The 23,390-nt window shown below is 41.0% G+C and overlaps 1 protein-coding gene across 9 annotated transcripts in view; it reads right to left on the bottom strand.

Annotated features, from left to right (window-relative positions):
* Positions 1 to 6,365: 6,365 nt before the first annotated feature.
* DCDC2 (doublecortin domain containing 2) overlaps positions 6,366 to 23,390 on the bottom strand; it is a 51,868-nt gene continuing 34,843 nt past the window's right edge. For 7 of the 9 annotated variants that reach the window (XM_083518722.1, XM_083518723.1, XM_083518721.1 and 4 more), the window contains 6 exons: positions 22,786 to 22,932; positions 21,572 to 21,626; positions 20,457 to 20,607; positions 12,433 to 12,536; positions 8,358 to 8,657; positions 6,366 to 6,882 (listed from right to left, as the gene is read on the bottom strand). In XM_083518722.1, coding sequence (XP_083374848.1) covers positions 6,778 to 6,882; positions 8,358 to 8,657; positions 12,433 to 12,536; positions 20,457 to 20,607; positions 21,572 to 21,626; positions 22,786 to 22,932 — 862 coding nt within the window. In that variant the 3' untranslated portion in view covers positions 6,366 to 6,777. The remainder of the gene's footprint in view (positions 6,883 to 8,357; positions 8,658 to 12,432; positions 12,537 to 20,456; positions 20,608 to 21,571; positions 21,627 to 22,785; positions 22,933 to 23,390) is intronic. The other 2 variants (XM_083518728.1, XM_083518729.1) reach the window with 1 other exon arrangement.

Raw genomic sequence — 23,390 nt, 5'->3', positions numbered from 1 at the left:
GTTGATGAACACGCTCTCAGGATGTTTGCGTCTGCCGCTTCCATTCGGATTTGCACAGCCATTTCGCTCCAGCCATCTGGTTGTTCTCTATGGGCTGCCTTGACCCTTCTTTTTTGCTTTTTATTCCCACAGTGCAGTGAGTCACACATGAAAGGCTGGGGAGTACATATGCCCTCTCTTCCTCAGCTGCGTGCGACAGCAGATTCTCCCTTCTGGGTTTTGAGGTAAACCCAATATGACTCTTTTGCAGTACTGAATCCCTTTGCACAGTAAAAGAAGAAAAAGTCTGCATCATTCCTGAAAACAGACGATCAGTAGCTTAGAAGCATCATTAGTGCTGGTAGAGTTATGTTATGATGAACAACTTATTTATACAGTGCTACCAATGCACATGGAACACCACAGCATTTCATAAGCAAGGACATATCTCTGCATGAAGAATATATGTAAGCCTGCTGGATCAGGCCAATGGCCCATCTGGTCCAATATGCTCTTCTCACAGTGGTCAAGCAGATGCCTGTGGGAAGCATGCAAGCAGGACTTGGGTGCAACATCACAAGACACACCTGCGATTCCCAACAACTGGTATGAAAACTGGTATTTGCCTTGGTAGGGCCAAACGAGGCACATTAGCTTGTTCACTTGTCTGCTCCTTTCACACACTTATTATCTGTTGAACAGAATTTTCATCTTGCCTTTCCAAGCTTATTTGAAGCCAAGATGAACAGTTAATTTCTGTCAGGAGTGTGTGCAGGAGCCAGGCCCTGTGACCAGTAGGGCTTCGCAGGACTGCGGCCTTCCTAAGTTTGTTCTGGAGAGGCAAGGTGCGGCCACACAGGTGAGGCCGCTTGGTAACTCACTGCACCTGGTGGTAAGAGCCGGGAAGGGATATAAGGTCAGCATTTCCCTTCGGCTCTTTGCCACAGCAACTCGTTTCCTGCCTTGCTGCGTTGGGCTTCTTGCTTCCTGATCCTCGGACCTTGGCTTCTTGACTCCTTGCTTCTCAACCCTTGGACCCTTGACTTCGTGACTCCCTGCTTCCTGACCCTTGGACCCCTGGTTTCTGGACTCTTGTTCCTGCTCCCATCCCGCCATCTTGCCCCCGGTCCCGACGTCCTCAGCCGGGACTTTGATCGCCCATAGACCAGACCACGACAATTTCCCCCAGTAAAACCCAACACTTGCAGATTTTGGGAGCCCGATAAGGGAAAACAACCAGTACCTATTGCACCAATTAAGCATTGTTAAACCAGTACTGTTCCATCATGAAGTGGCATCTGGTGAAAACTCCATGCTGAAAGATTCAGCGGTGGTCTTGCTTCCAAAACACTCCTCCAAACTCACAAAAACCTTTTTGAGCATTAAGTTACGACGTTAGGCGATTGTTCTATTCCAAAGCAGCAAAAAAATAATATTGTCATCAATCTTTTTCAATTATATTTGAAATTTCTTTGAAAAGCAGAGCCTGCCACAGGACAACAAATAAACACTGATACGTTTAATGGAGTTGGGGGCACGGAATTGTATTAAGATTTTTTCAGCTAACAAATAGATTTGACAGCTTTGACAATAAGTTTTGAACATAGCCTTTTGTTTCCAAAGTTCCTTGAAGAACAACACGGTGAGATATGTTTCATATTGGGCCAGACACAAGTCGCAGCTCCCCCTCACCCATCTTTAGGTACAAAGGCAGTAGAGAAAGACAGCCGAGGCCTGAAAGAGGACGAGAAAGATTTTCAAAGGGCAGCCTGTCTTTGAAATGTCAGCATACAATGAATAAAAGTAGCAGAATATCTGGTGACCAGGAAAGTGGGCATCTGCTGCCTGACATCCTTTTTGTGCTTCTCACTGCTCATCCCCAGTCATGAAAGATGGTGGGTTGATGATGACAGTCATCTGCTTAATGTCACGGTAGTTTATCTCAAATTGTGTTTCTGGGAATTTGGACTGAACTAAACGGGCACATATTGGAGTCAGCTAGATTCCTCCTCCTAAGATAGCATCACCAAGCTACTCTATTTTCCAGAGGTAGAACAGCCTAATTGTGGATGCTATCACATAAGGAGAAGGCTGAATGCCGGGGCTGAAATTTAAAATGCAGGCCAGCCTAGGTATTCGGAGAATTAACACCTGCAAACAAATGCAGGGAAACTTCAAGAGATGGGTTACTCTCTGAACTTGAGGGTCAGATTCGATGGTGGTTGGTTGGTTGTTGGCGGCATTCTCACACAGCATATTCAGATGCACCCTCATGTGTTAACCCTCCCCTCCCGCTGTCCTCTCTGCTGCAATCCTGCTCCCTCTAAGCCTGTTAGACAACTGTTTGTTGAGCTGGATGGGAGGAAGGGCATAATTTCAAATTATTTAGATGGCCTGAACAATGTACCATTGCCACGTGACATTGTCCCATCCCCAGCCTTTCAAAAAACCTGCTTGAATTTACCTGCAAAATCCAGTAGCAGGAGGAATTTGACTTGAGGCAGTTTGACCTGTGGGGGCTGCCCAGATTGTTCTAGAAGATTACCAGTAGGAGGGGGCAAGCCCAGGCACCCATTGCCCACCAATCATTTCTTGGGGAAGGAAAGGGATCGCTAACGCATTCACAGATTTCGATAGCTGTGTATGTATTATGTTTCACCCTTTCTTTTCTTTTCTTTTGATAATTTCTTTTAATTAGTTTTCAATTACAACAATCTAATAGCCTCATTATAACAATGCCAATTTATAATACAATTAGTAATACCAATCATTGAGATGCCAAATTATATAATTTAGGTGCCCCCCCCGCATGCTATAATTGACAGCTTGATGATTTATTTTATTTCTGTGTTCCAAAATCTTATAAATTTCAGTTACGCTCTAGTCAAAATAACAATCCCTTATATCACAAATGCAGTTTTGATGACGTTTCACCCTTTAATTAACATGCACTGTTTTAAAAGTTTCTATAGGAATTTGCATAGAGGACTATGGTTTATATATGTCATCTGGTTTCATTCAAATGGCAGAAATGTACGGGTTCATCATCTCCCTTTGGACACAAGCAGGATACAGTACTGATTAAAAATAAAATTATTTGCATAGCTGGTTTCTTGTAACAATTCGGTCATGATCTGCATGTGTACATGGCTCTTTGTGTTAATGGCGACGGTAGGTCTTCATCCTAATCTCTGCACTATGCTTGCACTGAGGGGTCATCCTTCTTAAACACAGGTCAGTTTAGTGCAAGCGCATTGCAAGTCAAGTTCAAAGAGGAAAAAGAATGTGGAAGTCCCAAGTAGAGAAGTTGTGTGAACCACCATCTGTCACCGTATATATTTTTAGAATGAGACGGGTAGGTTAGTCTTAAAAACCCATAGAATTAGAGGTTACATCCTAGTGATGAAAACCAGAGAAAAGCACACTCCACACACATCATTGTGCTGTTGGTGAGAAGGTTGCCATAGCGTTAGAAATTTTCATCTTAGGAAACAAAAAACTGTTCTATAGGGTCACCCATTCCCTACATCTAAAACCATGTGGCACCTCAAAGACTTGCCAAATTTATCTGGGCATAAGCTTTCGTGCAGATGCATGATGTGTTTTCCTGAGTTACATGTACAAGGTGGGGTGATGGGAATGTTAAAAAAAAAAAGTGAGGTTAGAGGGAAACAAAATGCAGAAAGGAGCAAACAGTGATAATTACATATTTAACAGTGGTGATTCACAAAACGGTTTTTGATCTTTTGTGAATTATTAAGCATGTAATTATCACTGTTGTCGTTTTCTGTATTTCATTTCTCTCTGATCTCACGCTTTCCTTTCAGTTCCCAATGACTGTCTCCCACGCAACTACGCATAAATGTACCCCACCTGCATCTCAGGAAACTGCACCATGCATCTGACGAAGTAGGCTATACCAATGGAAGGCTGACGATGGAGTCTGACTAAATTCCATCTGATAGACTAAGTAAGATGGATGAAGAAAGATGGGGATCTATAGCTCAAGAATTGCAAGGGAACACTTGAGAGTTTAAATCTCAACAGGAAATATCAATTTAGCAATTCGTAGATTGCAGGACAGGGGACGCAGGTGGTGCTGTGGTTTAAACCACTGTGCCACTTGGACTTGCCAATTGGAAGGTCAGCGGTTTGAATCCCTGCAATGGGGTGAGCTCCCGTTGCTCGGTCCCAGCTCCTGCCAACCTAGCAGTTCGCAAGCAGGCCAAAAAGTGCAAGTAGATAAACAGGTACCACTCCAGCAGGAAGGTAAAAAACATTTCTGTGTGCTGCTCTGGCTTCGCCAGAAGCAGCTTAGTCATGCTGGCCACATGACCCAGAAAAACTGTCTATGGAAGTGGACAAACACCGGCTCCCTCAGCCTGTAAAGCAAGATGAGCACCACAACCCCAGAGTTGTTCACAACTGGACTTAACTGTCAGGGGTTCCTTTTCCTTTACCTTGCAGGACAAATGTTTTTAATAAGCCAATTTGTGCCTCACTATCATACCAGATTTTACAATAGGGCAGACCAAAGCTATGATACTATTATAGCGTTGATATAGCAGTCAACTAGTCTTGCACTTTTGAATGTTATCAGCAAATAAATAAATAAATACTTTTAAAGAAGGATTGTCCCTTTAAGATATAAATATCCCTGGTGGGTCGAACTGCCTCAACAACAATTCATATTTACACTTAAATCTTACTGAAGTCAAGTTGGCTTTTAGAATATAATTAAGAACACAGCTTGACCATAGCAAACTAGGGCTCCACTCAAACCTACAAAATCATTATGCATCTTATTACTCAGTGTCTCATTATTACACAGGTAAATTCATGGATCAACCTCCGTTGAAAATGTAGTGCATGAACTGGTTAGGTTGTATTAGAGATCCATCTCTGAAGTCTAGTGTATCATCGCTGTTTTCACATATGCAAGTCACTAAGTTGTAGCCATCAGATGATGAACATGCATGTATGAAGATACCCCTATTGCTAAAAGAGCCCCACACCCTGACTTGTCCAAAGGCCATAAAAGCTCATTTAATGCAAAGAATCAATGAGAATTTAATCAGATTACTTCTTTACAAAAGCTCAAAAATCTGTGGTTGTAGTCAGAGTTATTTTACCACTGATGAAGGGAGGAATGATGTCACAAGTGAGCTGATACTGTGATATATAGATAAAAATATTCTTGGGATGTTGTCACTTCCCTGTATGCTACTTACAAACTGCAACGGGAGGAATCTTCATGTAATGAAACTAGGTAATTTTAATAGCAATTTACTAGCTTTAATATATTCAAAGAAGAAACCCTATAATACACTAACATTTGTTTAATGTGTTAAAATACATTCAGGATAAAATATATAATTACAAAGAATTTGGTATCGCCAAGCCAAACAATGTTGAAGATTTTTTAAATTAATTGTACTATTTATCAACAGCTACAAACCAAACTAAAGATTCAGCCTATTACAAAAAGGAGCAAGAGAGCTACATCAAGGGATGTGGCAAAACTTACCGGTAAATGAACTGCACATGGATTTATAGGCCAAATGTTTTGCAAGAAACCACCAACCTAACTTATGAAACATCAGTTGAGCTATGTCTATTTACCATTAAGATATCTGACCCAATACCGGAACATGCCTGTTTTCTCATGACCTGCAAACTTAAGCCAATGAGATGAGAACACAATTTTCAAGTTGACGATTAATTTTAAGTAATTTTATTTTCTCCTATAAGTGTTATTAAACCGTAACATTGTGATTGGTTAAATGTTTAAAGCAATGCACTTTTAGAATCAAAGATAAATTATTTATAGAAATTTTGCCTGATTGATCCATCTATCCCTCATAGCTAGCCTACTGGAGAGATCTTTGACCGAAGTGAATCTGGCCCGCACATAGCAACAGAATTATGCTGGACACATTTTGAGTGGGATAATTAAGTACATTTACTTAGAAATAAGTGAAGTCAATGGGGTTTTCGGCCATATCAATGCACATTGGGTAGGGCTGTTAACGCATGCTAACACAGTGCAAGGTAACTATTTGTTATTATTGAAAGTATTAAAAGAAGTCCGTCATCTTGTGGTCACATTCTGTCACCCCATCCAGCTATCAGTTCCTGACATGGAAACTCTTGATCAGCACATGGTATTCACCCACCTGCAGTTGTGTTCAAAGAAAGAGAGGACATCTGCACATACATACCTTTGAAATGAGTGTAACTGCTCATACACACAAGAGCCCATCTGCATAGCAGAAATAAATTTCCATCCCGTTGTGATTCCTGCCGCCCCGCTCCCCCACTCTCCATATCACAAAGTGGGACTCCATCTTATACCCCTAAATTAGATCCTGGAAATACACCACAGCTCATGTGCATAAGAGATTTATTCAGCTATAAAAAAATATTACAGGCTCTCCCATTTTAAAGTTGCAAAAAATATTCTTCAACTCTTCTAAACAAACATGGGTACATTAGGCCTAGTTCAATATTCAACATTCTGCAATGGCAGTATTTATTCCATTAACACCTATGTTCCCCCTTAGAATTCACATTGGAGAAAGACCAAATCTGGGGACTATAATTCAATCTTCCTCTTAATTATTCATTTAATTATCTAAGTTCTGGTATACCACATTATCATGCCAGTGTTCAGTGGGTGGAACTCCACCATATTGTCACATTATAAATTAATAAAGCACACAGAGACACACAAAATTGCTTTGCACTCCAAATAGTAAATCCTTCATTTTCTGGTAACCTATGTCCTTCAAAATATGTCTATGCTACTGCCGCATAGTCATTGGTTTGTTCGTTTTTTTCATTCTCCTGTGGGCTGGTGATGGTGACTCTTGGAGCTGAGGTTTTCTCATAATTGGAATCATCCTAGACAGAGAGAAAGGGGGGGGGCGTATTTTAACTTGTCATATGGCAGAGATTATTATTATTTTTTGTACGTGTTGATGTGATCAAGCAGAGCTTGCATGACCAGGACCCATCAAGCCAAGTGCAGGTCCATAGCCATGTGAGATGGTTGGAAACTCTCCTTCTTTTGCTGTTCCAGAAGGCAGAAAAGCTCTGAAGGTTTATCAAACCCCTTGGAGGCCACCACAAAAGGGCTGGCTGGTGAACTATGTTTGGCTTGATGGGCCACAAGGTATTCAGTTGAGCGATAAGGCAACTAGCCTATAATGTGCTTGAATAAAAACAACAACAACAACAACTGAATTCTTCGTGCCATGTATGAAACAAGTAGTTTTAGAAACCATTAAATGATGGCAAATGAATAAGCCAGCATCCTAGAAAAAAAGTGAAGAGGACAACTGGGTAACAAAAAAATAGCAGTGTGATTGTACAAGCTAATTCATCCCAGCCTAACTTTTTATTTAACCAATGGAAGTGGCTTGAGTTTTGTCAGGGAACTGCCATCAGTGCCGGAGGGAGAGAGCAAGCTCCAGAGGGATCCCAGAGAGCGTCCCGGGATTGGGAGAGGCAGCCCATCTTCTGGGGAAGGGAATCAGCTTAGCTCCAGTGGAGAAGGGGGGCAGATGGGGGAATCTGAAAGGGGGTCACATGACTCCTTGCCGGGGACCAGCGGGGGGAGGAAGGGTCCTCTGCTGCCTACGCCCTCCTTGCGCAGAAGGCTTCCGCGCAGGGAAGGTAGGAGGAGACTGGGCGTGAAAGAACTTCTTTGTTGGAAGAAGTTTAAGAAACGCCCACTGACGGATTGCGCCAGCGATTGAGACAGCCACGGGCGAGTGGCTGTCCGGACAGAAAGGGTTCACTTAGGCAACCCAGCCAGGTGTGGGCACCGGCTTACGCACGAGCAACACCTAGAACCATTACAAGTTTTTTCTTGCTTTAGGTACAATTTTTAAAGAGCACAAGTTACTCTCCAATTCTAGGAAATTTCATGGTGGCAGCTTGTGGCGCCTGAAACCAGGTTTTCGAGTGTAGACAAAGCATGTGGTTTCCAGATGCGCAATTCACTGGCTCACATCATTCAAGTGATCGTGAACTTGGCTTGGCACATCAGCTATGATACTGCAAAAACACTGCAGTCAGTTTTCTAAGTAACCTCTGAAAACGAGGTCAGAGTGCACAGAAGACTGGTGACCGGCAAATGTAAGGGTTGCAACATGATCACAGTATTAGTGTCGATGCAACATGTGAACGCTTTACCACTGGGATCACCCAGTATGAGATTATATACCGTCCTCATATAGAAGGTTGCAAAAAGGCAAGAAGAGCTGCCCGAAAGCTGAAAATCCAGCTGTGGAGTATGCTGGCTGCAAACAAACCTATTGTTAGAGCAGAAAAAATGGAAGCAGTAGCACATCGAAAGAGCAAAGACATGTTACCTGTTTTTGATCATCAGTACCTTCTTTTGTTTCTTCTTCATGACGATTGTGATCCATCTGTTCACCATTTTCCTCATTTGTCCCCCCATGCGCATGACTGCTAGGCTCATCTTGGTCAAGGTTCTGCCCTTGCTGCTCATCATCATAATGGCCATTCAGATTCTCTTCTGTTCCATTGATGGCCTCCCCTGTGTCTCCACCCTGATCTGCCTCTCCATTCATAGCTGAATAGTCTTCCTGGTGCCGAGCCTGATGTTCCGGTGCCATGGTCTCTTCCTCATCCACAGTTTCCGCTGGCCGCTAGTAAACCCAAAAACCCAAATTGCGTTATGCTCAGCTCTTTTGATTCATATATAAAGAACACATATGAGGTTCACAGACAAGCCAGGGTAAAGCTACTTTAAAGAGAAGAACCGTGCTCTGAACTGTGATACAGCACAAACATCTCTACAATTACAGCACAATGCTGTTTCAACAATCTCATTCTGGTATAAGGGAGGTAGGCCTCTGAAGCAGATACTGGTGACAAACTACAGGGGAGTCTTGTGAGCTTCCCAGCTGCAACTAACTGTTGGGTCCAAAATGCTGGATTAGGTTGATCTTTGGTCCAATCCAGAAAGTATCTATCTTCTTATACCCTGAAACAACAAATCTGTTCCACAAACCACATGGGAAGCTCCTTTGAAATTAAAGAGAGGCTAAAAAGCATCATATGATAACAGCATGGATAATGCCATAAAAAGCAAGAAGGCCAAATATCCAGCTGAGCAAGCAATTCCTTGGATATTAAGTAGTTTCTTATATCCTGACCAAGATTATTCCAATTTAATAATTTCAGACAGCACAATCATGCCTTGACAAAACACACGGGACCTAGATGAACCTCTTTTATAACCACCCAGTAATTCAACCAAGCAGCCAGCCTGTTTTTGTATTTGTGCTGTTTTCTGGATTTTTGCCTCTACTCTCAATCAACCCAATTTTTCAGATTCCGAAATCAGCTCAGATGAGCCCATCTATAACAGAATTCAGGTAAAATCACAGTATGAAAGTAACTCCACTGCAAAACTTGGGAAGCACTGTTTGAATAAAAAGCACTTTTTAAAAGCATCTTTTCAAAAATAGCTAGGCATTGACTACGGATATTACCTATTGCCGTTCAGACAAAAGAGAAAAAAAAAGATCCTAACAGGCACACAGAGCAAGGCGTAAACACAACTTCAGAGAGCACTTAGGCTTGAAGAAATGAGCAATGCTTAAATAACGCTGCCATTTCCCAGTGAACAGTGATTTGTTATATATCCCAAATGCTTTACAAAGCAAAGCAAAACTCAAAACATTTTGTTCCCTAACCAGCTAGGGTTGCTAAGTGACAATGGAGCACCTGTTTACAAAATTTAAACATTTGAAAAAGGGAAAGAAATCGTTGCTTCTGGGCTGGATTCAGTCTGATTGGTTTTCACTGCAAAGAGACATGTGCATTTCTAATTGTGTACATTTTAACTTTGCCCAACTGTAAATTTGAAATTTTGATTTCAGGAGCTAAATATTATGGTTGTAAGTCACTTTGGGTTACCCTGGGCAACATAAGGCGGCTGGCAATTTTAATAAATAAATTATTTTGAAATGTGGTAATATCTGAGTGCAGGACATGGGTGGCACTGTGGGTTAAACCACAGAGCCTAGGACTTGCCAATCAGAAGGTCAGCGGTTCGAATCCCCACGATGGGTTGAGCTCCCATTGCTCGGTCCCTGCTCTTGCCAACCTAGCAGTTCGAAAGCACATCAAAATGCAAGTAGATTAATAGGTACCGCTCCGGCGGGAAGCGGCTTAGTCATGCTGGCCACATGACCCGGAAGCTGTACGCCGGCTCCCTCAGCCAATAAAGTGAGATGAGTGCCGCAACCCCAGTCGGCCACAACTGGACCTAATGGTCAGGGGTCCCTTTACCTTTTTAATATCTGAGTGCCAACATAAGCATGAATCTTTAAGATACAAGTCAGATTTCAAAGGTCTCAATGGGCTGAGTCCAAAGACATTGCGGCAAAGCAGAACAAATTCCACTAATGCAAGAGAACTTCCCCTCGCTCTCCTACCTTCCCATGTGCCCCCTGCATCCCTTCAATCCTCTGCAAGGAACTACCAGTTAGCAGTAGGGCCAGCTCTTTTGTTCTGCAATTTTGTACCTCTCCTTAAGTGGGCCCACTCTGAATCAGGCCAGCCAAGACCAGCATTATTGGGGTACCATCAGTTCCACTCATCCCTGGGCAGCATCCAGCCCACCTTTCATCTAGACAGTGTTATAAATGAACAGAAAACAAGTCTATTGGTTACTTTACTTTATACCATTTACAGTGGTGCCTTGGTTTTTGAACATCTCCGTTGACAATGCTTCGGTTTTCGAACATGCCTCGGAAATCGAACATGCCACGCGGCTTCCATATTGAATTTTCCGTATTGAGTTTTCGGTTTTCGAACGTTTCAGAACTCAAACGGTCTTACAGAATGGATTACATTCGAAAACCAGGGTACCACTGTAGTTACTATGGAGGACTTCCTAGCATCAGAAAGTACTTTATATGCTTGAGTACTTTCCATCAGAAAGTACTTTATATGCTTGAACAACAAGTGCCTTTCTTATCTGGTGTCACTTGAGAACAAACATTTCTTTCCTGATTGCGAAACTCAATTAGGATTTTGAACCAGAGACCTGCCAAACATGGGTAAGAAAGCCATTAAAAGGCATTAAACATGAATGCTTTACATCTGCACAAGGATCCAGAGGATAGGGTTCACTCGTGATACTGTGACTAAAAACAAAAGCACTTCCATCAAGGGGTATTTCTCAGATGCCAGTTTCAAAACTTGAATCAATGTGGACATCTGTTTTTCATCTAGAAGGAAGACTAGCCTGGTGTCCTTGGAGGCTTTAAGTAGAGGTTGAATGGCCAACTGTCATGTATGATCTAGTTGAGATTCCTGTACTGCAGGGAGATGGACTAGATGCCCCTTCCAGTTCTACAAGTCTATGATTCCTCTGGCCCTGTTGCTGCCACCACACCAATTTCCCTCTGATTTACTGCTACCATTGACACCACCACCACTTTTCCTAGCCTGACAAAGATGATACAGATTCACAGCAGCTGCATGTATTCACACACAAACAAACCAACACACAAACACCAGGTTTGAAACACGTTGATAAACCATAATGAAAAGCTGCCATGAAATTCAAAAGCTCCAAACCTATTAACATCTCCAAGATTCCCATGCTGTCCTCACTGGTCCAATGCAACATCAGTAAAGCAATCATAAAGAGGCCAACAATAATAGCTCTTCTTTTATTACATTCCACGCACTCTAGAGACCTATTCCACAAATGGTGTGGCTGCCCTAATCAAATGACCATGGGATTTAACTAATCATAGTTTCAGGCTCCTATGATTTTCATCATTATATTGCTTCATGCTTGTAATCTGGCCGAGGATTACATCATTCTCCATTACGAAGATTGAAAGATACCCATCCTGAACGTGACAGCATTTATCCTGTTATTCATTCTATTGACTTCACGCACATAGTTCAATTCCTTACAAAATTTGATATTTTGATAGAGGGTGGTTTATTTGAAACTTGAGTGCCATAATACTATTTGTATTCAGAACAGTTCAAATGCAAAACAGGAACATTTTGCATAAATCTAATGCTGGTTTGCACTTTGTGCAGTTTAATTTATACCCATCCATGTAGCCAGTATGAAAGTTCCAGTACTCAATAGCTAAGCTTTTGCTTTAATAGTACATTGCTGCAATATTCAATGACCATTATTGAATAAGGTTCTAAAAAGGTTACAGAAACCAGAAAATGGAACTTAGGTATTCCAATGCCAGCCATTTTCAAAGGTCTGTGTTCCTTCACTGATGGCAGTCTTAGTACATTGGCCAATGAAACAGTTTACCAATAACAGAAAAAGGATGGTTATGACAGCAGTGGAAAACCACAAGAGAAACGAGCCACAACTTTACTGCAAACTTATTTTCATTATGAGTCCCTTGTTCAAAGCTTGCAGCTTACCTGGTCAAGTGGGACCTCAGTTTGAGTGTCTTCATCTTCCTGGACTTCCACAGCCCCCCTCATTTCCGATCGCTTTTTGCCAGCCTTGTAAACTCCTTCCTCCTCTGAAATTGGAAAGAAGCAGAGTCCAACTGTGACACTGTGTGGCAAAATTAGTGAACTGCACTCAAGGACAGCCTGGAAAAGGTTTCCCATTCTTCACAGGTGTTTACTCTTACAGATTTAAGACATGCACCCATCGGTTTTGCTTTGGCTTTATAAGAGCACCAGCATTCTTACATGGAAAGTGAATGAAAATAACCACTGGAAGGAATTCAGTGTTGTGCTCTTCTAATTGTTCCATCAGCACAAGCATTATTGCTTGCTGGATGGAACAATTCTCCACTCTCCCCCCTCCCCCCCCCCGTGCACTGTTCTGAGAGTTCTCCTGACCCTCCGGAGAAGATTTGGGGGTGCCACAGGGGCACACAGAAGAGGAGGAGAGAAAGCCCTGTTGTGCTAGTGGGGGCCTTTACATGAGTTTTCCACGAGCTTTCCACTAGCACGCTGGGTTAGTCGAATCTGGGCTTTAGGCTAATGCTTTGTCAAAAGTTGCACTAGCTCAATTCTGAGCTTTAATAATAATAATAATAATAATAATAATAATAATAATAATAATAATTTATTATTTATACCCCACCCATCTGGCTGAGTTTCCCCAGCCACTCTGGGCGGCTCCCAATCAAGTGTTAAAAACAGTACAGCGTTAAATATTAAAAACTTCCCTGAACAGGGCTGCCTTCAAAGCAACTAAATATCAAACACGCTTATAAAGGAAAACATAGAACACACGTTTCACAAAATAGATGTTAACAAAACCCTCAAGTTGTTTTTTGTCAACAAAGCTTTACTCATTAGATTTCTTTCAGCACGGATAACAACTGGTACTTTGCTACGTCCACCGTGGTTTAAGACAGTTATAAGGAAAATCTGCCAAGAACTACTCAAAAATCAATTTCATTCATTTCAAGTGAAAAGAAATTGTATGTTATTATTACATATTTTTATAGATTCAAATAATTATTAAATCACAGAAATGGGATAACTATAATATATATGAAGGAAGTCTTCAGGCTAAGAAGACAAATATTACATAGCATGGTGGAGAAGAAGAAAGCAATAAGTGTGTCACCAATCCAAACTTGGCTAACCCAAGTATAGCAAGGAGATGTATTCACAAATAGGAAAACTGATACATTTTGTTTCTGGCTTTTGAACACAGTGGAAAAACATGAGAGGGCCTTCTCAGTGGCTGCACACAATCTGCAACTCCTTTCTCAGAGAGTCATACAGTACTAGCGGTTCATGCAACTTTCTGCATTTTTTCAGCTGGTATTTTAAATTGGCTTGCCATGCATTTCTGTCTTTTGAATTAAATATTTCTGAATGTAATGTTTTAAACATGCAGGGGAAGACAACATGCAAATAGAAGAATAACTTTATATACTGCCCCACTCTATCCTGTGGGGAGAAATCAGATGGCTGTATTAATCACCTGCTACAAAACACAAGGCAGTAGCCTAGACAAGGGATAGTCAATGCATAGAAGAGGAGAAAGGTTGGAACTTGGCTGCAGATGTGGAAGCAGCAGCTGGAATTCAGCAAACGGGACTGTCCAGCACCTTTCTGCTAGAGTTGTGTGAGTGTAGAAAGCATGGGAACATGGAAAGAACCATCTGGAAGCTGGAGTGTAGCACTATGCTAATGTCTAGGAGGGGAAATCGGGACTCCTGTGTCTCTGAAACTACTGAAAGACATTTCTCTGCTTTATCCAGCTCAGTATCTGCATTCCAGAACCTCGCTGATACACATTGATAAACACAAAAATTACATGACTAAAATAAATAGCAAATGAGTTATAAATTCCAACAACTAATAAGAAATCAATATACTTTAAATAATAAAACACAGAAAATTAATGTTTCCTGCATACATTCCCCTCCTAGGCAGCCCTAACAATAAAAAAAAATTATTGCAGCACAAATGGTAGTATTATACATAGCCATTTAATACATTTCCAATTTGAAACTGATTGAAGTTCAGCATTAGGGAAAAAATAATCATGGTAATAACAGTCTGCCCTGAATATTTTATGGAAATCAGGGGCATTTACAGAGCTGTAAGCTCTGTATCTAAGTTAATGTAACTACAAAAAAATATTTAATGTCATTTACCAGATGCTGCCTCATAAAACAAAAAAACAAAACAAACCCATAATAAACGCATTGTTCATTACATCCAACAAATACCCAAAAGGGATGAAGAGGATACAGGATTGTTTTCTAATCTTCACTCAAACAAAACACCAAAAAACTGGCATTGTTGCAGGAATCCATTTTAAAATGTCTCAAGAGAATTATAAAACTCTCAAGAGAAGGGAAAAATTTTGTGTACAAAACAGAGGCGTCTGCTATGTTCCCTCATAGAAAACAGGAGGAGACATATTTTAAGGGGCAACATAACAGAAATGAAATAAAAACTGATGACAAGGAAGCAGAACTATTTTCAAAATCCGTTTCCTGATAACAATGAGCTCATTCCGTTCTGCCATAGGCATGGCACTCACACACCGAATCAGTAGCAATCAAGCCCTATGTACATTTACTCAGAAATAAGTTCCATGGAGTTTCATGAGTCTTAACAGCCAAGAGCAGAGACAGGAAGTTATGTTGCTGTTGTTATATAAAAGTGTGAATTATTGCCGAACTGGTAATCTGGAACTTGAGCTGGTATAAAGAGACATGGCATAGCTTAGTTGGCATAGGCAAGCCTGGCATAAATGAGACATGGCCTCTCTGCATATATGTTATGAAGGATTAGAGAAATTGAGTAATCCTAAAGGGACAGGCTGCCCTGAGTGCTCACTGGAAGGACAGATTGTGAAGATGAGGCTCCGATACTTTGGCTACCTCGTGAGAAGAGAAGACTCCCTGGAAAAGAACCTGATGCTGGGAAAGATGGAGGGCACAAGGAGAAGGGGACGACAGAGGACGAGATGGTTGGATAGTGTTCTCGAAGCTACCAGCATGAGTTTGACCAAACTGCGGGAGGCAGTGGAAGACAGGAGTGCCTGGCGTGCTCTGGTCCATGGGGTCACGAAGAGTCAGACACAACTAAACGACTAAACAACAACAAAGGGACAGGCTAGAGGCAAGCCAGAACCGTACCACAGGTATTATTAATTCTTTAATATGCACACCAACAACCGTGGCAGAGTGTTAATTTTCAGTGATTCAATATGTCATGTTTATATGTTGAGTTCACTTTTATAAGAATAGCTGGGGAACACCGCCTTGTGATAATGTTTTCCTGGAAAATAAATTACTATGCACCATAAACCAGAGGGCCCAAAGGTATGGCTGTTTGACTGTGCTGTTACCCTATCGTCATTCTGCTTGTAGCAATGGTAATGATCCCAAACTATTAGGTTGCAAAGAATACATCTTATGAAGCAGAACTCCATTCTCTGTTTCAGAGAGATGGAACAGCGCAGCAAAAATTGTTGAAGACAACAGTAAGATAATGGAAACCAGAGACCGGTGAGATAATGGAAAAGGTCCTCATAACATGAGAAAATAGTTCCAGTAAGGGTCAAAGACTCTAAAACTGTAACATACAGAGGTGGTACCAGAATGTGGTTTTCATAATATACCATCTATGTTCCATAACATTATGGAACTTTATGTATTCACATAATGACTTGAATCAGCCTGTCTATTCTTTTGCTGCCGCCTTCTAGAAAAAGCAGGTCGTTCTGTTTAAAGGCTTCTCAAGCCTCCATTCAGAGGCTGTAATATATATTGCAAGACAGGACCAAATAGGTGGAGGCAATTTTTGTTCTTTCTTGTCACACCTAATGAGAATATCCATTTGCAAGTATTTCTCATTAATGCATGCATGCTCCACATAGATAGATGTCAACTCTTGAAAATTACTGCCAAAATTCCTCTAAATACTAATGCATTGCCATTCGTCTTTCAGAAGAATACCTATCAACTTCTCAGCATGAAGAATACATAGAGACATTAAAACCTCAATTTGTGTAGCAAACCAAGCCAAACTGATATTCCAGGTAACTATTACCTTGCAGGTAGTAAAACCCTCATTTCAAAGAACTTGTGGGAGAGGGGAATAGTTTCAGCCCCAAGCTAGTCACAAATTGTTACACATCCTTCTCAGAAAAATAAAAGGGACATTTTATCACCTGCTGAATAACCTCTCCAATTAAAGTTATTTAATTTTTCCTTTAAAAAAACAAAAGAGACTGCTAGCACACAATATTTAAAAACTGGATGCAGGGATTAACCTGCCCTGCCTAAAACAGTAAGACTCTTTGAAATACAAGAAAGGACTCTATCATATGAGAAATACAACAGTGGGGGTTTTTTCCTCTATAGAAAGTCACAATAACGTTTTAGAACTGCTTATTACAGAACCACAGATGGGCCATTTGGCAGAAAAGTCACAATAAGGCATAGGATGTTAGATAATATTTGATATATTGTCTCCACATTTGCAGAGATATATGAAAGAGAACTGTTTTTCAGTGGCTCTCAATCTTTCCAGAGGATACCTCCCAGAAGATGGTGCTGGGAAACTGCTGTTCCACTAGTGGCTACTGGGGAACAGGGTTCCACAAAGACCAAGCTTAGGTTATCTACCCATATGCATCTGCCTAAGCCTTAAGGTGAATACCGATCTTGATTGGTAGGCATATAGATAGGCAGATCTATATGTAAACACTATGAGAAATTATCTAGAGGCTTGGGATGCTGATGTGTCATTAGTTTGCTTATGATACTGAGATCTACCTTTTGTTTCTATCTTCTGATCTTAGGGAAGTACAGGCCCTCATGTCCTGAATCAATGTTTAGAATCAGTCATGGCTTGGTGAACAAACTGAAACTTAAATCCAGGCATGACTACAGTGCTCTGGTCCTCAGTGGGGTTGCACTGCTGGTGAAAAACAAAATACAGGTAGTGCTCCTGGAGCAGGCATTGTCCCTGGATGACCTGACCATGGCAATGGCCAGGAGTACATTTTACCAGGTATGTGTCACTCTACAACTGCACTGGTACCTAGAGAAATCAGACACACATCCAAACAGTGCTAGGGAAAGAATTAACTAACAGTCTAGTTGACTTCTGCATGTGAAATGTGGGAGGACATCTTGCCCTTGGCCTCAGCAGTAAAACATATGAGGGTTGTTATTTGGTTAATTTTGGCATTCTGGTTCAGTTTAAGCTGCTTAATCATTTGGTTGGTGTAGTCATTTGTTCTGCAATGCTTGAGTAGCAGTCATAACTCAATGGCAGGGCAAATTCCTTACATGAAGAAAACCCCAGGTATCAAACTCCTGGAAGAGGGGTATAATGTTTTCCTTGGAAGTCTACAAAGGAAATTTGGAGGCTCATTCTACCTGCTGATAGGGTTGAACAACAATGGGCCCACAATCCTGGACTGTTCTTGAGAACAAATCAGTACAGGCCTGGATTAGAGGACAAAGTTTGATTTAGTGATCACATTGAGGCATCCCTGGTAGAGGTGAGGGAATACCTTTGGCACAGCCAAGGAAAATTGAAACTGTACCGCTGGCTGGCTCCACATTTTATTCTGGGTCAGGGTTAAGGCAGATGACTTCAAGGAGTAGGGCAGAGATTGACACCTTTCCTTCCTGGAAATTGTGGTCTCACAGGAAGGTTAGGAATAGCTAAGGTTAGTGGATAGCTAAGGTTGACTGTTAATCACTTTTGCATATCTTCAAAAGTCATGGTCAAGCCTACTCCAGTATTTTGTCCCTTGTCTCCATTCTGGATAGCAGGACAAGGGACAAGTTACGTATTAAAAAGAAGTTTTATTTAAAAAGGCTCAGTGGTAAACCAGCGCACATATTTCAACTTCAGAAAAATGGTTCAAAGGAATGCAGGATTCAGTTAATTTAAAACTACTCCACAACATTATACTTAACACTTCCCAGCTAAATTCATCAGGTGCCTACATGATTAATTTTGAAGCACCAATTAATTTATGTTCACTCAAGTTGTTGCTGGCATTTAATTAGAGTTTAGCTTTCATGTTCTTTATCTCTGTTGTTGTTGGCTGATGAATTAGCTTTTGCTTTTTAGCTCAGGGGGTTGGGGGTCATTATTGTAGTAGATTATTTTATTGTTTCATGTGAGCTGCCTTGGAGGCTTAGATGCAGTATAAAGCCAGGGGATTAACATCTTACAATAATTTTTTATTCCTACCATGAAATTGCCAATCTCCCACATTGCTCCTCCCTAGTAATGTGTGGCAAAAACAAACCATGACCTCTGTTTTAGTATTACATCTAAACTAGGGGTTGAGATTTGTTTCACGCAAAAGAAAACACCATCTGTAAGACAAGAACAATCCTTACCTTACTGACCACAGTTTGCTTGAACCAAAACAAAACAATATCCCTGGTTCAGAAGTGACTGTGGTTTGTTTCTTAGTAAACAATTCTTTACTAAGAATTACTTAGTAGGAATTCTTTATGTGCACAGTAGGGATGGGGAATCTGTGGCCCTCCAGGTGTTGCTGGACTACAATTCCCATAATCCCTGAGGCATTGGCCATGCTGGCTGGGGCTGATGGGAGATGGAGTCCAACAACATCTAGATGACCACATGTTCCTCATCCCTGGTATTCAGGACTGCAGGGCCTGTGCTAACTTATGGAATGTTCAGAAGTAGCAGAAACACTCATGGCTCAAGAATATATATAAATGCCTATTAATTCAGCTTCAGGACAATGCTTGTAACATTTTGGCAAAAAACAGTCCCTCAACACTTCTGAACTGCTGCTCTGATGGAGGCCCAATGCACACCATAGTCTCTGCAGCAATTGACTGATTAGGATTCTTCATTGTTCTCTTTCCTCTGTTAAGTGTATAGTAACAGAACTAGGTGACTAGGAAAGTGGTATGTGGTCTTCACAGAAGACAGGATCTTGTCAGCACTAATTAATGTTGGATCCTATGATCTGCATAGAGTATGGATTCAATTTACTCAAGATATAATCCATCTTTCTTTCTTTTTCTGTTTTGGATAAAGTGAACCAAGGCTGGGGATATCCCCTACAGATTCTTAGGCTGTGATAGATAGATAGATGATAGATGATAGATAGATAGATAGATAGATAGATAGATAGATAGATAGATATAGATAGATAGATAGATGATAGATGATAGATGATAGATGATAGATGATAGATAGATAGATAGATAGATAGATAGATAGATAGATAGATAGACGATAGATAGATAGATAGATGATAGATAGATAGATAGATAGATAGATGATAGATAGATAGATAGATAGATAGATGATAGATAGATAGATAGATAGATAGATAGAGAGAGAGAGAGAGAGATAGATAGATAGATAGATAGATAGATAGATAGATAGATAGATGATAGTCTAACTCTATTATGTATTTTTTGCCCCTTAAAAGAGCTTATTGAGAAACTGGTTTCATTCCGAAGATAAAAGCTCACTGAGGATTGATTCTTTCTGCATTACCCTGCTGTATGTCCATTTGAAAACGGATGTAGGCAGCCCCAGGAATGGAGGTGGTACCCACACCTGCGCAATGACATTGCGGTGTGTATATACCAGGACTGCAATCACCGCTTCCTCCTTCATTTACCTGGGGCATGTGCAGGAAGCAAAAGACGTGAACAGCCTAATCAATGGAAGGGATTTAAAATGCAAAGCAACCCTGTCCTTGCCCAGCAGGGTTTATTTCATGGACAGGCTTTCCTAATAGTCTGGGGGGGGGGACATTTAAATATATACATATCTTTAAGTTAAGAGGGCCATGTCTGGAAACAGCAATCTTTAGCAAAATTCATACTCGCTCATGATAAAAGCACAAGAGTCACAAATAGTAAAGGCAGCCAAACTTTAAGATTTGGCCACTGTTCTTGTTACTTCTTAAAATAGTGTCTTCAGGTACTTACCATTATCTGGGGGAACATGAGATCTAGTCACTGCTTTTACGTTTTCTTTTGATTTCGCAGGTTTTTTAATATCTTGATTCTGTACGTGCTTTTCCTTTCTCTTTGGAGGTTGAGGAGAGGACACTGTCTCTGCTGTGTCAGTAGATTTGGACTGGTGGTTCCATCACAAAAAGGAGAAGACCATTTAATTTGTGAAAACTTAAAACAGAACTTTACATAGGCTGCAATCATATATACCAGGAATGTCCAACAGGTTGATCACGATCTACTGGTCCGTGGTCCCCCCCCCCAAAAAAAAAGCTCAACAACCTTAACAACTTTGGTAGATCACTGTCAGTTTTTTATAGAGGGAATAGAACAGAGTCTCTTGAAAGTTGGACATGCCTGATATATACACACCTATGGACCTGGCGCTGTGGGTTAAACCACTGAGCCTATGACTTGCTGATCAGAAGGTCGGCAGTTCGAATCTCCGCGATGGGGTGAGCTCCCGTGGCTCGGTCCCTGCTCCTGCCAACCTAGCAGTTCGAAAGCACGTCAAAGTGCAAGTAGATAAATAGGTACCACTCTGGTGGGAAGGTAAACGGCATTCCCGTGCACTGCTCTGGTTCGCCAGAAGCAGCTTAGTCATGCTGGCCACATGACCTGGAAGCTGTACGCCGGCTCCCTCGGAGATGCGCCGCAACCCCAGAGTCGGTCACGACTGGACCTAATAGTCAGGGGTCCCTTTACCTATAGACCTGAAAGTAAACCCCCATCAATTTCAATGGGGCTTACTTTTAACAAGACATTAACAGGATTGCACTGCAAGCATCCTTTTCAAGTGCACACATACAAAATCAGTTTTATTATCAATATTCCCAAACTGGAATCTTGCCAAGAGCATGCTTTGGATTTAAGGTTGGAAAGTAATATATTTGATGACAGAGGCATTATTTCATACAATTTTGCAGGTGACAAACATGCAAAGGAAATAAGAAGCTCAAGTCTCTTAAACTTCTTCTCTTTGTATCCCAAGAATGCTTGTGTAGACCCACAACAGAAAATAACATCTTATCTGATAGAGTTAAACAAGCTGTTTAACCATGAAACATATATTACTTCTGAATACTTACACTCCCCTTAGACTTTCCAGATCCACCAATAGGAGGTAGTGAAGATGATTTTGAGCTGCAGGAAACAATAATGGTATTTCAGGTTTAAAACACTTGGAATGTTCTCAACATCATGAATTATTATGGTGAAACAGCCTATCTATTGCCAACAAACATAATGTCTTTATAAGGTTGCTTCTAGACGGTCACTATTTCCAAGTGCGATTCAATCATGTGCTGGCAAATCCAGGTTGCACAATCAAAGTCAGTTTGGTGCTCTTGCTTAACAAACCCACTTCTTCCAAAATGGACTTTCTGCAGTAAGGAAAGTGAGTGGCAAATGCACTGCAAAGTGTGGGTAACAAATTGACTGAAGTAATGCTGGATAACATCCACCCAAACAAATCAGAATAGATACTAAATAAACAGAGGACACCATCTCACCGCCGCACAAACTTTCTGCAAATGAATCATGATGAATGCTCAAAAACAGGTCATCTGGAGCAACCCAAGGTATTTAGAAGCAAATGATTTTGTGGTATATTTTGCAATTGTCACACATAGGAAGGACCCTATATAATATAAGAAATTACTGAAAAGCTAGAAACCATTTCAGATATTCACAAGCCATGGTCGTCAACTCAAAGACCAACTGCAGAGGAAGCAGTTACATGCAGTTACATACAATGCCCTTTTATTTGTGGTCTAATAAAACACTTGTGAAGGACAGTAACTTTTGCAACTAGGCCAAAATAAATTTGCTCAAAAGGCTATGAAAAACTAGGAATGGAAAACTCCTCAAGTGAGAACCGTTGACTTTGCCAGTTTATTTAAACAGGAGCTCTGATCTATCACTTTGTGAAGAAGGTTAGAGTGAATTAAGCTAGCTTTAGGGTTTCTTCACTCTGTCAAACGAAGCAAACCCTTCTTTATCCTTCTAACCTGTTGCTTTGGGTCTAATTCACACCATATGTTTTTGTCTGTGCAAGTAATCATAACTTAGATGCTCACCTAAACAAGCAAAACATGTGAACTAGGCAATAAAAGAGACAGATATCAGCAGCAATTGCAGCTGCACTGTGTAACTTCTTTTCACCTATAGAACCCAAAAGTTACAAAAATCCCATCCATGTCAAAAAATGGGCTTAGCTGCAGTACACACCAGGATTCATGGCACTGTCTTATCATAATTCATGTTCATAAATATGGCTAGTACAAAAACCCATTAAACTTACCCATACGATCTCCTCATGGTGGACTTGGTGAACAGCAATTCACTATAGGGCAACTTCTTAAATTTGTCTCTGCCAACCGCTACGTAAAACTGCCCATTTTCCAAATCCATCCCACTCTCGACAGGTTTTCCATCTAAAGTGTAGAGCCTGTAAGATATATGAGCACTTTCCTTTAGCAACTGAAATAAATAATCCACACCCTTCAAAGAGTGAACTAATCACTGAGAAGTTTAGTGGTACAGTGTGAGCCCTCTTCCAGAAGAGAGAAGAATTTGCCCTTGGAGCCCACTTTGCCCCATCATTGGAACAATGTCAACTAAACTGGAAGGAATTGTCTGAAGAACCACTAGCAGGGCTCCCACAAGTTGTGTGTTATGATCACAGAGAGCTGCCTTATACTGCATCAGACCAATGAGTCTGTCGTGCCAACTGGCAGTGGTTTCTCCAGGGTTTCGGACAGGGCTCTTTCTGAGCCCTACCTGAGTTTGGTCCCACGTTGTAGAGGAAACAAGCCTAATACAATATGTCTTTTCCAATGCCTTTCCATGTAAGCTTTATCAGTACTCGCTTTGTCCTTTTTCTTAGAAACAGTGACAACGCTTCTT

This window comes from Podarcis liolepis (genome assembly GCF_965112155.1).
Source record: "Podarcis liolepis genome assembly, chromosome: 8".
Taxonomy (NCBI): domain Eukaryota; kingdom Metazoa; phylum Chordata; class Lepidosauria; order Squamata; family Lacertidae; genus Podarcis; species Podarcis liolepis.
Note: the sequence above shows the minus strand (reverse complement) of the source record. Positions and strands in the feature narration are given on the sequence as shown.